This window comes from Meriones unguiculatus, assembly GCF_030254825.1.
Source record: "Meriones unguiculatus strain TT.TT164.6M chromosome 13 unlocalized genomic scaffold, Bangor_MerUng_6.1 Chr13_unordered_Scaffold_50, whole genome shotgun sequence".
Lineage (NCBI taxonomy): Eukaryota > Metazoa > Chordata > Mammalia > Rodentia > Muridae > Meriones > Meriones unguiculatus.
The window spans coordinates 461,108-475,863 of NW_026843656.1; the positions used below are offsets into that span (position 1 = coordinate 461,108).

General features: G+C 44.2%; 1 protein-coding gene across 1 annotated transcript; it reads right to left on the bottom strand.

Moving 5' to 3' along the window:
- Window positions 1-856: 856 nt before the first annotated feature.
- LOC132651359 (pro-adrenomedullin-like) lies at window positions 857-1,724 on the bottom strand. The gene is made up of 4 exons (XM_060376582.1): window positions 1,639-1,724; window positions 1,533-1,548; window positions 1,339-1,484; window positions 857-1,151 (listed from the first exon to the last, which is right to left on the bottom strand). The coding sequence occupies exons 1-4, from the start codon at window positions 1,722-1,724 to the stop codon at window positions 857-859; spliced, it is 543 nt and encodes a 180-aa protein (XP_060232565.1).
- Window positions 1,725-14,756: the final 13,032 nt, after the last annotated feature.

Genomic DNA, 14,756 nt, shown 5'->3' on the forward strand with positions numbered 1-14,756 from the left:
AGAGCCAGAGCTCCATTGGACTCACCAGGCATGGACTTGGGTCCTAACCACCTGAGTGCACAGTGGCATTCTGGGACCTTGGAAATCAGCACAAGAGGGTTTGACCTCTCATGAACAGAGATGTTGGCTTGCACCCACACTGCAGTTCTGTCTTCCCAAAACAAGAAGTAAGACCTCAGCACTTCCAGGCCAACCCAAACCAAGACCACCCTTCTCTAGAGGTATGAACAGAGAATGAATCAGCATTGAGAAAGTTTATTGGTTTGATTTTTCCAAGATCATATATTTTAAGTAAATAGATTATAAGAGGTATAATGTCTTTTCTTCTTCCACTAACAGTAATCAGGCGCTCTCCACCTTACACACATATACAAACACACACACAGAGAGAACCAAACAATGTTATACCTGGCTGAGACATTCACATCTTAAAATAGGGGATGGTAACAATATAATTTCCTTTAAAATGCCTTTAATACAATATATAACAAACAAAAAATCTCTCTATGTATTTGAAGTTACAAAAAAGCCCATCTCTTGGCAGCAACAATCTTAAATATGATAGTTACCTCTGGCTGTACAACAAGCATTTCACTTTTCCTCACTGGGTTTTGGAAAGTTCAAGTAGTAATGAGGCTTATTAAGCCCTTTGAGAAACCAATTTATGAGCAGGCAAGGCAGTGGCTCAGACCCCTACCCCGAAGAGTAACAGTCTGTACTTCTCAGCTTGTGGAGTGAGCCTGGCTTGATCTTGGGTTCCTCTGCCTCCCCCAGTGGCAGCCAGGCAGATCTCTGCAGGTTTGTCTCAATATGCCCTGGTGTGAAGCAGACACTAGTGGGACGCTCGCTGAACTGTTCATTGCTGCCACCCATCCCCGGAGGCTGCTGTTGCCTGTGTCTGCTCTTGGGAGGACACCACAGTCTGGGCCTGGAGGACCTCTGGCAGGGAACGCCAGTGCCGGCGGCCATAGCCTTGAGGGCTGATCTTGTTTTGGGGGGCCACAGCGTCTTTACTTTTGTCTGTCAACTGGTAGATCCGTTGGGCCAATTTCTGCAGTATGCACGTCCCTAAGCGGCATGGAGAGCTAGGAGAGCCAGGGTTCATCATAGGGCGGTAGTGTTTGAATCCAATATGGGCTATGCTGGGAGTGCTGTGAAGAAAGGACTCTTGAAACTTCACCAACCAGAGCTTTGTTCCTAACCACCTGGGACCAGGGCCATAGAGAACCTGAGGGACATGGGACCTGCTCCCTCCCCTGGAGCTGCAGTCCTGCCTGGACAATCTTCCTGGGGCCAGAGTAGTAGACAGGGCACATCCTCTGTAGAGGGCATAGTTACCTGGCTTGTGGGGATTTCGATGTGCTCTCCTTGTCCTGGAGCGGAACAAGAGTCGAGTTAAGAACTATCTCCTCACCAGTGAGTCCCGAGGAATTGGTGCTGGATGCCTGCAGTTCCCTCTTGCCACTACTTAGCACCCACTTATTCTGCCTAGAAAACACAAGCAGATGTGTTTGGTTGTGTTCAAGTGATGCCCAGGCCAGCTCCCATCTCCACTTTCTTCTAACCCCTTCAGACCATCTCTCAGTGTTCCCTGACTGCCATGTATTAGGACTGAAGAAAGCACTGCCCCAAACTCACTGCGAGGATGCATCTGGCTGTGCAGTGTCCACATCTAGGAAGGCAAGTGAACCCAGGAATATCAGGATGATGGAAACCAGCTTCATTCTGTGCAGATGCTCAGATACCCTGGAAAGGAGCAAGAAGCCGAGGGTGATCAACAGGGCCAGCTGCACAGCCCCAGAGGGTCACGAAGGGCGTAGACAGGAGGGGAAGCAGATTGGTGGCACTCTACCCGGTTCTGCTGCTTATCTCTCCCTGGCACCAAGACACATCCAGAGGCTTTTGCGCTGGCCAGGTGGGTGACAAGCAAAGCAAAGGAAACCGGAGAACCAGGTTTCCCGAGGTCTCCAATTCAACTCCTAGGATCATTGCCCAAGGTGGAGAGGGATCTCAGGAGAGAAACAGCTGGGTATATGAGTTAGACCTGGGACATGAGGTGCGCTCTACAGTGGATCCCCCAAAGTAGAATGCATTTGTCCAGTTCTGCAAGTTTTGGGCCTTTGGAAAAGCCACACTCCCTGCCCCTACACCCTGGAGACCAGTTGTCCCTACCTGCTGAAGGAGTGAGTAGTCAAGAACTTGGAGAAAGTCCGAGATGTCCTTCTGACTCTGGGAAATCCCCAAAGTCCAAGGCTGACTGCTATGAGAAACTAGGAGAGGTAATGCTGGAACTCTTCTGCCTGGTGTCGCCAAGAAACCACTGAACAGCAAGAGCCAGCTCCAGCATTTTATACATGCAGGGGAGGGTCTGCTATGACCTGGAGCCCTCCCTTTTCTCTGGCTTCTAAGATCAGACCTGCCCAGGAACTTGCCTGTGGGTATAGGGCTAAGTGTAGAGGTCACTTGTGGACAGGCATCTCAGAGATCAGTTCTGGGAGATTAGGCTGGTGCAGGACTTCTGCTGCCTTAATTTCCTGGCTTAGGGTTCAGGCATTAAGAAGGGAAGATGAGCCAGAACAACTTGGGTATGGGGGATCCTTTTCCAAGAATGACTACAACCCAGGTGTTGGTCTGAGCTTTCAGAATAGAACTGCAAGAACCAGAGACTGGCAGGAAACCTGGCTAACCTGGACATTAGACTTGGGGAGCTGTTGACTCAAACAGGCTGTGCCCCTGCCTGCTTAGTACCTAGATGAGACTCTAGCCCCACCTCTGCCTGCAGAGTACACCTGGAAGGGTCCAGTCCCCCTGACAGCACCTGAGACTGAAGGGTTTCTTGATGGGCTGGCTAGCAAAATTTTGTAGTAAGGGCAAAGCTGGAAACAGCTGAGATGAAAATTGAGGTTTGGAGAGGGTAGTTATCTGTAAATTGAGAACTCACAGTTCTTCTTGGAAATACAGGACTAGCCAAAATTAGGAAGTGAGATAGTTTTGTTTTCCTCATAATATTATTATGCCTTATAAATCTGTAACCTGAGAGTTGGCCTGACTGCTTTCATTAGCAAGTGTGCTAATTCTTGTCTCTTTAGATCATTACACACACTTCTGAATGGGGATTCTCATGTATAAAAGTGAAGTTCAGAGAGGGGAAGTATACTGCCCAGTCACACAAAAGGTGGAAAGCTATAGAGCCCAAACTCGAAAGACAGGTGTGGCAGCTTGAATTTTTCTGGCAGGGGTCACCATTCTTATCAAGGGTGAAGAGGAAAATCCCAGCCCCCGCCCAGAGGTATGTGCTAATTCATGACGAATCAGTTCAAATCAGTTTGCCTCTGGTTTGTAATATTAAAGGATCCTTGAGTTCACTTTCCTCCCTTCTAGGGCCAAATTGGGAAACAAGGCATAGCTCCACAGGCAAGTCTCCTGGAAGGTCACTGAAGCTAAAGATATGATCTACCACAGCTGCTAGTCTCAGGTCCTAGAAATCTGGACACAGATAAGTTATGTCTCCTTCTTAGTGTCACCAACAGATCTCCAAGATTCCTACCTGATCTGAGACCACACTCAAAGGCAGCTCAAAGCAAGGTCTGGGTTGAGCATTGCTGGATCAGCTCAATTACCACTCTCCAGACTGAACCATGGACATTGAAACTAGGGGGAAAAATGGCTGCACTGAGGTTACTTATTCCAGGGAATCTTCCTAGAAGAGGAGATCTGAGTTCCACCTGGGGCAGAGGACAGATTCCAGGTTCTGCTTCTGGTAGGGGCCTTAGATACGGATATTGAAAGGATTGTAGCTTGGTGTACTGGCCTGCGTTAGGACCTTCTGGGCCCTGGGACAGTCACCACAGCAGCCCCAGCCAGGTGCTGTTTGTCTGCACCATAGAGCACTGGTAGATCAGAGAGCTGCCAGGTTCCCAGGAACCTCAGGTAATCACCACAGTTTTTTTTCTGGTTTCTGTCCCTTTCTTTCCCCTTCCTCTCACTTCATCCCTGGATTGTCTGTCAATGCAGCTGGTGTCAGTCTCTCTGAGGATGCAACCTACCTGTTGCTAACTTACAGCTGGGCCAGGGCGACCTCAGATTTAACTTTCATTTCCTGGCCCAGTCTGCCCAAGTCAAGGGCAGCCAGGTGTTGGCCCACAGCCAGGGCACATCTCATGAGCTGAACTCCTCTCCAGCCTCTACCATTCTTGAGGGCTCTGTGTGCAGAAAATCCTGCAGGGCTGGATCTCGTTGACTCCTTGCTTCCTCTCTAAGGAAAGTCTGTGACCTGAGGTTAGCTCTAGTGTGGAACCATGATTGCCAAATATGCTCTTATTTGAAATGTATTGTGGTTATTTCTATTATTATTATTTGGATAGGGTCCCCTGTAACCCACCCTGGCCTGAAACTAAACAGCTATAAGATGACTTTGAATCCCTGATCCTTCTGTTCCACCTCTTATCAACTGAGCTACACTCCCAATCCCTCAAACTTCTTTTTTTTGAGCCGTAGGTGGCTTCAACAAGGAAGTGAACTGAACCCAAATGGGGAAGGCTTGGTTCTACTGAGCTCCTAGGTCTGTGCCAGTGTATTATCACTGTGCCAAGTATACCCACCTGAGCACATTGGCATGTGCCTTATTAGCCCGGGTGCTCTTCCCTGCACTGGTACCTAAGAGACTGTCACCTGAGAATCAAGCCAATTGTCTTTTTAGGCAAGGTCCCAGGCTGGCAGCTAGAAAAATTTTGTTAGAAAATCTTAGAAAGCACGTGTATGATTGTGGTTTGGGTGGGTGAGGAAACACTGTGAAACTGTTCCCCAAAGTGCTAAAGGACATAAGAGGGGGTGGAGGGAATAGATGAGGAATTCAACATGTCTGGGTAACTACCCATCCCCCCAGGAAATGAGGTGCCTTACTTAATCATCAGTGCAAGAGAAAAAAAATAGCTAGGATGCATTTTGGGTTCAAAGTCTAGAAATGAGGCAGAAAGGGTCCTTTTGGCTGTGCTTTCACAGAATTGCATCAACTCAAGTGCAATGTTTGTAAATTCACACTGAGCAAGGAAAGAAGGGAAAGGAAGAAGAGAGGAGAGGAATATAAGGGAGGGGAGGAGAAGGAAAGAACATGTTTAAAATTTTCCTGGCAAGATAATTGAAAGGAAAAAAAAATTACTGCTTAATAAAGATCCACTTTTTGTGCATGTGCCCAAGAATTCTTAAGTTGTGTTTATGTGTCCATCTTTTCATCATATTTACAAACATGTATGTGTGTGTGTGCTCTAAAAGCTTCCTGAATAATGGTGTTTCAATATCTTCTTCTCATTAAAACTGAACTATTTGAAGGTTTTGCTTGTTTTGAATATGTGATTTTATTTTCTTAGTTAACACTGTATACACAGTCTCTTACACCAGGGTAATAATACTTGGGTCTAGAGAAAAGTAACAAAGAAACAATAAACAGTACTAATAATGTTAGTGACTAAAGTGAAAGTAACTGAGTGCATTGTACAATGATCTCTTTTCAGACAGGACATTTTATGATGAATTTTTTCTTTCATGAGGCACAAAATGCCTGTTAAGCTTAGGGCTTGTTTACAACATCCTCTTGAAAACAAGGTTCAAGATGTATCCTGAAGTTGAAACATCAAATAATTTACAGGAGGACACAATCAGCTTTGCAGATAGGGTCTCCTAGGCATAAGTATGGCAGGATGCAAAGCACAGGACATTTTCTGAGGATCTGACCTCTCATAAAACCTAATGAGAATATAGATTATTCCCAGAAAATGAACATGTACATAAAAGCAACTATGTATAAAGCTGGTATACAGTGAATGTCAAGTGAGGGACCAGGTTAAAAACCATACAATGGAAAAAAGAGCATCTTCAACAAATGACGTGGGTCTAACTGGATGTCTATATGTAGAAAAATAAAAATAGATCCATACTTATCACGCTGCACAAAAGTAAAACCCAAGTGGATCAAAGACTTTAATATAAAAACAGACACAAATTAAACCTGGAAGAATAAAAAGTGGGGAAGAGCCTTGAACTCATTGGCACAGGAGACAACTTCCTGAACAGAACACCAACAGCACAGGCTCTAAGATCTACAATCAATAAATGGGACCTCATGAAACTGAAAAGCTTCTGTAATGCAACAAACTGTCTTCAGTAAAAACGACAGCCTACAAATTAGGAAAAGATCTTCACCAACCCTATATCTGACAGAGGGCTAATATCCAAAATATATAAAGAACTTAAGAAGTTAAAGAGCAACAAATCAAGTAATCCAATTTAAAAATGGGCTACAGAGCTAAACAGAGAATTCTCAATAGAAGAACATTGAATGGGAGAGAAACACTTAAATGCTCAACATCCTTAGTCATCAGGGAAATGCAAATCAAAACGACCCTGAGATTTCACCTTACACCTATCAGAATGGCTTTGATCAAAAACTCAAGTGACGACATATGGTGGAGAGGATGTGGAGAAAAAAGAACCCATTCCACTGCTGGTGGGAATGTAAACTTGTATAACCACTTTGGAAATGAATCTGGGACTTTCTCAGACAATTAGGAATAATGCTTCCTCAAGATCCAGCTATACCACTCGTAGGCATATATCCAAAAGATGCTCAAGAATTCAACAAGGACATTTGCTCAAGCAGCTTTATTTATAATAGCCTGAAGCTATTATAAGGGACAACCCAGATGTCCCTCAGTTAAGGAATGGATACATAAATTGTGGTACATTTACACAATGGAATACTACTCAACAATTAAAAACAAGGAAATCATGAGCAGCACCGTTGCTGTATCTGTAATTTCTATCTTGTTTGGAAGGCAGAGACAGAAAGACTGTTAACCTGTTTATTTAAGGCAGAGCATCTGCATAAAGAAAAGCAATGCTTTGCTTCTCCTGTTCCTTTTCTTTCTCCTCCCCTTCCTCCTCCTTCTTTACCTCATATATGTAAAACAAATGTTCTACCTCTGAGCTGTTTTCCTAGTTTCTGCACAAAACAGGCAGATACAGATAGTTTTTGCATATGATAATGGCAGACGCTAAACCTTACTAAAGCTTAAAGAAAGTAACTTGTTATGAGATAAATGAAAGAAAACACAGAGAAGGCAACAGACATAGAGGAGGCTGTCCTTCTAACAGCAGTAACAGAACAAGATAAAAAGACTTTAGGAGAAGTTTATTACAGATGGCACAATGGCTGGTATTAACAAATAAAATGCTACATGTCCTCATCCTCTAGGTGGGAATTCTGTATTACTATAAGATTATGAAGACTTTGTTAAAGGCATTTACTACTTAAAAGGTTATTTGTCCTTCCAAAGAAAGTTACTGTTTGTGAATTATGTACCAAATACTGTGCTAAGTCCTGAACACACAAAAATGATTCATGTACTTCATTCTTTCTCTAGAATCTTACAGTCTTGTGTGGTAATCCACCATAAACAAACCCATAGACCAGGCATAGAAATGCATACATCACTATAAATTACACTATGAAACCTAAAGAAAAGCAAGAGGGACCTAACACACCAGAAGGAATAAAGAACACATGTATTCAAAGGCCCAGATGTGAGAATATTTTAGTTCAGTAGGGGAAATGAGAGAAGGTGAATTTGTTTGGAATATACTATGGAAGAAGAAGGGAACAGCAACAACAACAACAATAATAATAATAAAGATTAAAAAGGAAGCCAGAGGGGCTGAAGAGATAGCTGAGTGATGAAAAACCCTTTCTGTGGGGCTGGAAAGAATGACTTAGAAGTTAAGAGCACTGACCTCTTTTCTAGAAGTCATGAGTTCAATTCCCAGCAACCACATGGTGACTCAAAACCATCTATAATGAAATCTGGCCCTCTTCTGGTGTGCCGGTGTACAAGCAAACACAACATTGTACACATAATAAATTTTAAAACAAAAGAAAACATTCTCTGCTTTTTTGTTTTGCAAACTTCCTAGCATGTCCATGGTGGTTGATAATCTTCTGTAGCTCCTGTTTCAGGGAATTTGATGCCAAATGACCTCCTGGGATATAAGGCACACATGTGGTACAATTATATAAATGCAATTAAAATACTCTTATCACTCATCCATGCAAAAGATAAAAATATCTTCCTCAAAAAATAAAAGAGGTCAGTGGGCATAGTGGCACACATCAGATCTCTGTGAGTTCGAGGCCATCCTGGTCTACAGAATGAGTCCAGTCCATGCAAAGCTACACAGGGAAACCCTGTCTTGAAAAAGCAAAACAAAACAAAAACAAACAAACATAAAAGATCATAAAGCAAATGTGGTTACACATGCCTATAATTGGAGCATTAGGAAGGTCAGGAATGAAGGTCAATCTGGACTATTGGAAACTCTGTCTCAAAAACAAAACAGCAGTAGCAACAACAAAACAGCACAATAATCTGAGTGCCTGGGAGGCTTTTGGACATTGAAATTTTTTTAACTTTTTTCCTGGCTACATAGGAAGCTATTGAGGAGTGTAGTTGTTTGAATGATATGTTTGAAAATATGGTCCCCATTTGGTGGAACTGTTTCGGAAAAATTAAAAAGTGTGATCTTGTTGAAGAGGTGTGTTACTGTGGGTGGGCTTTGAGGTTTAAAATCCCACATTATTCTCAGTTAGGTCTTTGCCTCATACTTGTAGATCAGGATGAAGGCTCTCAGCCACTGTTCTCTCTGGTTCTCTGCCTGCCATTCCTGTCTGCCACCATGGTCCCTGCCATGATGGTCATGGACTTATCCTCTGAAACCCTAGGTACCTAACCAACTGTTTCTTCTATAATCTGTCTTGGTCATGATATCTTAGCACAGTGATAGAAAATTAGCTAAGACAAGGGGTTTGAAAACAGGAGAGAAATGCTTTGATGTACATTTATCTCAAAGATCTTTTTGTCCTGTAAAATTAACAGTAAGAATACAGGAATTTCAAGCCTCAGAGCGCCCCAACCCAGAAGGCCTAGCCCTCTAGGGTGGGGCGGGGGAGGGGCTTGCGCGAGGCGCAGCGCAGGCGCAGTGCGCGCCTCCATTGTCAAGCGTGACGTAAACGCCGTTGCTATGGCTACAGACGCTAAAGGGAAAACGCTGAGATCTCCTGGGCCTGGTGGGCGGCGGCGAGGGCTGGTGGACCGGAACCCGCTTCCCTGGCACGATTGGCGGCGGTCATGGCTCAGCTAGTGGACTACTTCATCGTGGTAGGCTGAGACCGGGAGAAGCTAGGTAAGAATGTGGGGCGGGCGCTGCCTGGGCTCTGCCTCCGCCCCGGGCTCCGCCTCCCTCCTCCCCCGGGCTCCGCCTTCACCTCCCAGGGCTCCGCCTTCCTCCGCTTCCAGGCCCCTCCCTGTCTCCGCTCCGAGCTCCGCCCCCGCCTCCACTAGTTTCCGCATATGCTAATGTGGGCTCTGCCTCCCTCATCTTCCGGGCTCCTCCCCCTTCCCCGCCCCGGGCTCCGCCTCCGACCCCTCGGGCTCTGTCCCTGCCCTGGGCTCCTCCCCCTCCTCCGCCTCTGAGCTCAGCCTCCGCCCCCAGCAGCCTTCCATTGGGCTAGGTGGTGCTGGGCCTGGCGTCCCGGCTGGGAGATCGGGAGGAGAGACGGTTGGGTCCCGCGGTGGAGGAGCGGCGGGTCCATCGGGTGTCAGTGGTTGAGTCTGGCTGGCTGTGTGCATGTGTGAGGGACCCGCAGGAAGGCGGTTGTGGAGCAAGGCCAGGGCTGTGCAGTTGGGGGCTGGTGGGCTGGCCGGGTCGGGAGAGCCTGCCCGAGTTCCTCCATGAGCTTCTGTGGAGGCTGTTGCTACCTGGAGCCACGCCCTCGGGCCGCCTGGGTTGGGAGGGCGGGAGCACAGTGTGTGGAGTTCCTAGGGATACACTTGTGCCCTGCATCCTGAGGAAGAGTGATGCTGGGACCAGTCCTCCTGGAAAGTAAGTTCAGAGAGTCCGGTGCTGCCTCCCCACTGCTCTGGAGCTCGTGGGGTGGGGAGCTTACACATCTGGGCTGAAAGAAATCAGGGTACTTGGAAAGGCTAAAGGATCCATGCACATTTCTAGGAACATTATTTTTTTCAGGATGTATATGCCAGCATTCCAGAATGAAATGATTCTTCTTAAGTAAAGACAGCCAGACTCTTGGGTAAAGAGAGCCAGTGGTCTCTCTCACTGGGCTTTCATGAGTTTTGATTGTTCCGTTTATTTGTCCGAGAATTCTTCATAAGGAACAGTTTGGCAGATACACTGCTGTTTATACTTTAATGGACTTGCACAACCAGGAGTATACACGGTTCACGCAGGCTTATTTTCTTATTTTTATCTCTTTGTGTTGTTATGTATAGATAACTAGGACATAATAACAAGGTTACTATAGACTTGGGAAAGCTCTTTTATTTCAGGGTAATTCCAGTTTTACACTTGCAAGGAATTTTAGCTACCAGCCCTGCATCCCCTTATTTCTGGAGGTGCTTAGGTTGTGTTTGCTGATTGTTAGTCGTTGGTAGCACTAGAGTACCAATGTTTATTATTTATTCATTCCTAAGAATTTGTTTCAGAGAAGGGATTCTTCCCAGTTTTTTCTCACTACTGCCTAATTGAGGTCACTTAAAAAACCGCTTGCAGGTCGATGAGATGGCTCAGCAGATAAAAGCTCTTGTTGGGCAAGCCTGGAGACCTGAGTTCGATGCCTGAATTTATGAAAAGGTGGAAGGCAAGAAGTGATTGCACAGAGTTGTCTTCTAACCTTCCTATGTGTTCCCTAGTATGCATGCTTCACCAGCATCATGAACACACACACACAAAGACGACATTGGGCTTTATTTAGAGAATATTCTTGCTCCAAAATGTCATGTCATTTCACTTGTCAGTTTCTTACAGACATAATCTTACCCAGACTGCTAGCGTGGAGATTCAGTTTTGTTTTTAATCTTGTTCAGTTTTCAGTTACATTGTTCTTCCCCCTAAAATAATTTTATTTAGGGTTTTTTTTTGAGAATTCTCTCTACAGAACCCTGGCTGGCTGTTCTGGGATTCCCTATGTAGTAGAGGCTGGTCTTGAACCTACAGAGATCCGCCTTCCTCTTCCTTCCAATTGCTGGGGTTAAAGACCATGCCCAGCTTCCCCCACAACAATTTTAAAACAGTAACAAGCTTGAAAAAAGTTCCAAGTATGGTACACAGTTAAGTGCTGTTTTACTTTGGACATTTTGAGAGGAAGCTGTTGACCTTATGCCCTGTCACTCTGAATGGTTTAGTGTCAATTTTATGCAAACAAGAATGTTGTCCTACATAATGACAATGCAGCTATCAAAATAGGAAATTCACGCTGACATAATATTCCATTTAATGTGGGTTTTATTGACTATGTTATTACTCACAAAAATGTCAAAAGAAGCTGGTATATTTAAGTGTTTCTTTTTTTTATCTCTTTAGTTTCTTTCAGTATGGAACAGTTCCCTCAACTTTTTCATGATCTTGTCACTTTGATGATTATAGGTCAGTTATATTTTTCTTCATTTATTTATTTGTTCATTTTACAGCCCACTCACAACCCTACTCCCTCATCTCCTGCCAGTCCCAAACTCCCAAACACTGTCCCTGTATGTCCCCCAACCAACCCACCCAGGCACATCAAGTTATATCAGGATTAAGTACCTCCTCTTTCACTGCAGCAAGACAAGGCAGCCCTGGATAGGAATATGGGATCCAAAGGGAGGCAACAGAGTCCAAGTCAGAGACAGCTCCTGCTATAGTTGCTAGGGGACTGACTTGAGGACAAGCAACCCATCAGTTTCATATGTGTAAGAGGCCCAGGGCTAGGCCAGGCATGTTCTTTTGTTGGTGGTTCAGATTCTTTGAGGCCCCATAGTCCCAGGTGAGCTGACTATGTAGGTTTTCTTATGGTCTCCTACCTCTCCAATCCTTCCTGTAACTCTTCCACAAGATTCCTAGAGTTCTGCCTAATGTTTTTTTTTTTTTTTTTGACTGTGCATCTGTGCAACTGTTTCCATTATTTGCTGGATGAAGCCTCTCAGATGACAGTTATGTTGGTCTCCTGTCTACAAGCATAGCAGAGATATGAATAATTGACAAGGGCCCAGGCTTTGGGGTACACCATTGCTTAGGGGATGAAAGAAGAGGAGCAGAAAATACATTTGGTGAACTTGGAATAGATATTCAGCTCTCCCTAATAGATATTACTTTTATTGTAGGTGATATGAGCCATAATTTTTGTCTAGTTACATGGCTGTACAAAAGAGATTGTTTTCAAATTAAAACATTTTTTTTAGATTTACTTTTTCCTTTTTTCCTTCTTTTTTTTGTGGGGGAAGGGATTGTCAAGACATGGTATCTCTGTGTGTGTATCCAGGCTGTTCTGGAACTCTGCCTAAGACTCACAGAGATCCACCTGCGTCTGCCACCCAAGCACTGGCATTAAGGGCTTGCACCACTTGATGAGCAGTCAGTACTCTTTAATCACTGAATCATCTCCAGCTGTCTTTAAATTTGTAACAGATATAATCATGTGACTATGTCTACATTAGTTGAATATAAATGGAATGATGAATATAATGTTTCAAAATTGTTCTAAGTAGGTAATGGTGTGTATTCCCAGCCTTTCTCTAGCTGAGACTGGAGATCAGATGGGAGGTGGTGGCTCACCTTTAATCCCAGAATTTGGGAGGCAAGGCAGACGCATTTGGATCTCTGCATTAAAGGCCATCCTGGTCTATTGATCTAGTTCCAGGACATCCAGGAAACCTACACAGACAAACCCAATCCAAGCAAACAAAAGCAAGCAAGCAAGCAAGCAAGCAAGCAAGCAAGCAAGCAAAGGACTGGAGATGTAGCAGCCATCTTGGGTAGGGAGTAACAGAGCAAAGAGCTAGAAAGATCTTGGATAACTAATGACTGACAGTAGGGTTGCCATAGCAGATCTAGATAGCTGCTTTGTGTTTTGTTTTTCTTTGTTGTGTTTTGTTTTTAACATTGATAAATAATAACATTATATCATTATATGTTTAAAGCACTATAAATCTGAGTTTTCAGTTTCTTGCTGGCAAAACAGGTACAAGGTGACAGGATGGGTTATCAGGATCCAGGGACATAGATAGTGAAGGAATGTTTTTCAGTGTCATATGTAACCAATTGAGGGCATCATTGAGAGAAGCAGTTATTGAAGAACTTTTTGGTTGAATGTACAGATGATCTACTTATATGCAATGTACAGGTAAGGAGGAGACTGTAAAGTCTCCTTCCTGTGACCTCCCATTTTTTGTGTGGGTATTTTCTTTTTCTTTTATTTTTCTTACACTTTATTCACTTTCTATCCCCCCATAAGCCCCTCCCACCTTCCCTCCCAATCCCATCCTCCCTCCCCTTTCTTCACACATGCCTTTCCCCAAGTCCATTGATAAAGGAGGTCCTCCTCTCCTTCCTTCTGATCTTAGTCTATAAGATCACATCAGGAGTGGCTGCAGTGTCATTTTCCGTGGCCTGGTAAGGCTGCTCCCCCCTCAGTGGGAGGTGATCAAAGAGAAGTTCATATCAGAGGCAGTCCCTCTTCCCATTACTATGTAACCCATTTGGACACTGAACTACCATGGGCTACATCTGTGCAGGGGTTCTAGGTTATCTCCATGAATAGTCCTTGGAGTATGAATCTCTGGGGAGACCCCTGTGTTCAAATTTTCTGGTTCTGTTGCTCTCTTTGTGGAGTTCCTGTCCTCTCCAGATCTTACTATTTCCCACTTCTTACATCAGATTCCATGCACTCTGCCCAACAGTTGGCCATAAGTCTCAGCATCTGCTTTGATAGTCTTTAGGACAGAGCCTTTCAGATGCCCTCTGTGGCAGGTTTCTAGGTTGTTTCCTGTTTCCTTCTTCTGATGTACAGTCTCTTTGTCTTTCGGGATGGGGATTGAGGATTTTAGTCAGGGTCTTCTCTTTTCATTAGTTTCTTTAGATGTACAGATTTTAATAGGTTTATCCTATGTTATATGTCTATATGAGTGAGTATATACCATGTGTGTCTTTCTGCCTCTGGAACAGCACACTCAGGATGATCCTTTCCAAGTCCTACCCTTTACCTGCAAATTTCATGATTTCCTTATTTTTCATTGTAGAGTAATACTCCATTGTGTAAATGTACCACAATTTCTGCATCCATTCTTCAGTTGACGGGCATCTGGGCTGTTTCCAGATTCTGGCTATTACAAATAAAGCTGCTACAAACATGGTTGAGTACATGTCCTTATTGTGTACTTGAGCCTCTTTTGGATATATACCTAGGAGTGGTATGGCTGGATCTTGAGGAAGCCCTATTCCTAGTTGTCTGAGAAAGCGCCAGATTGATTTCCAGAGTGGTTGTACAAGTTTACATTCCCACCAGCAGTGGAGGAGGGTTCCTCTTTCTCCACAACCTCTCCAGCATGTGTTGTCACTTGAGTTTTTCATCTTTGCCATTATGATGGGTGTAAGGTGAAATTTCAGGGCCATTTTTATTTGCATTTCCCTAATGGCTAATGATGTTGAACATTTCTTTAAGTGTTTCTCTGCCATTTGCTATTCCTCTACAGAGAATTCTCTGTTTAGCTCTGTTCCCCATTTTTTAATTGGATTACTTGGTTTGCTGCTTTTCAGCTTCTTTAGTTCTTTATATATACTGGATATTAGCCCTCCGTCAGATAAAGGGTTGGGGAAGATTCTTTCCCAATCTGTCTCTTAACATGACCTTGTCTCTCCACTCAACTCCCACTTTT

What these genes read in the sequence shown, in the direction of transcription:
- LOC132651359 (XM_060376582.1), bottom strand. Translation starts at nt 1,724, where the DNA reads ATGAAGCTGGTTTCCATCATCCTGATATTCCTGGGTTCACTTGCCTTC. An exon ending in TCGAAATCCCCACAAGCCAG is followed by an intron (nt 1,152 to 1,338) that starts GTAACTATGCCC and finishes CTTTCTTCACAG; the next exon opens with CACTCCCAGCATAGCCCATA.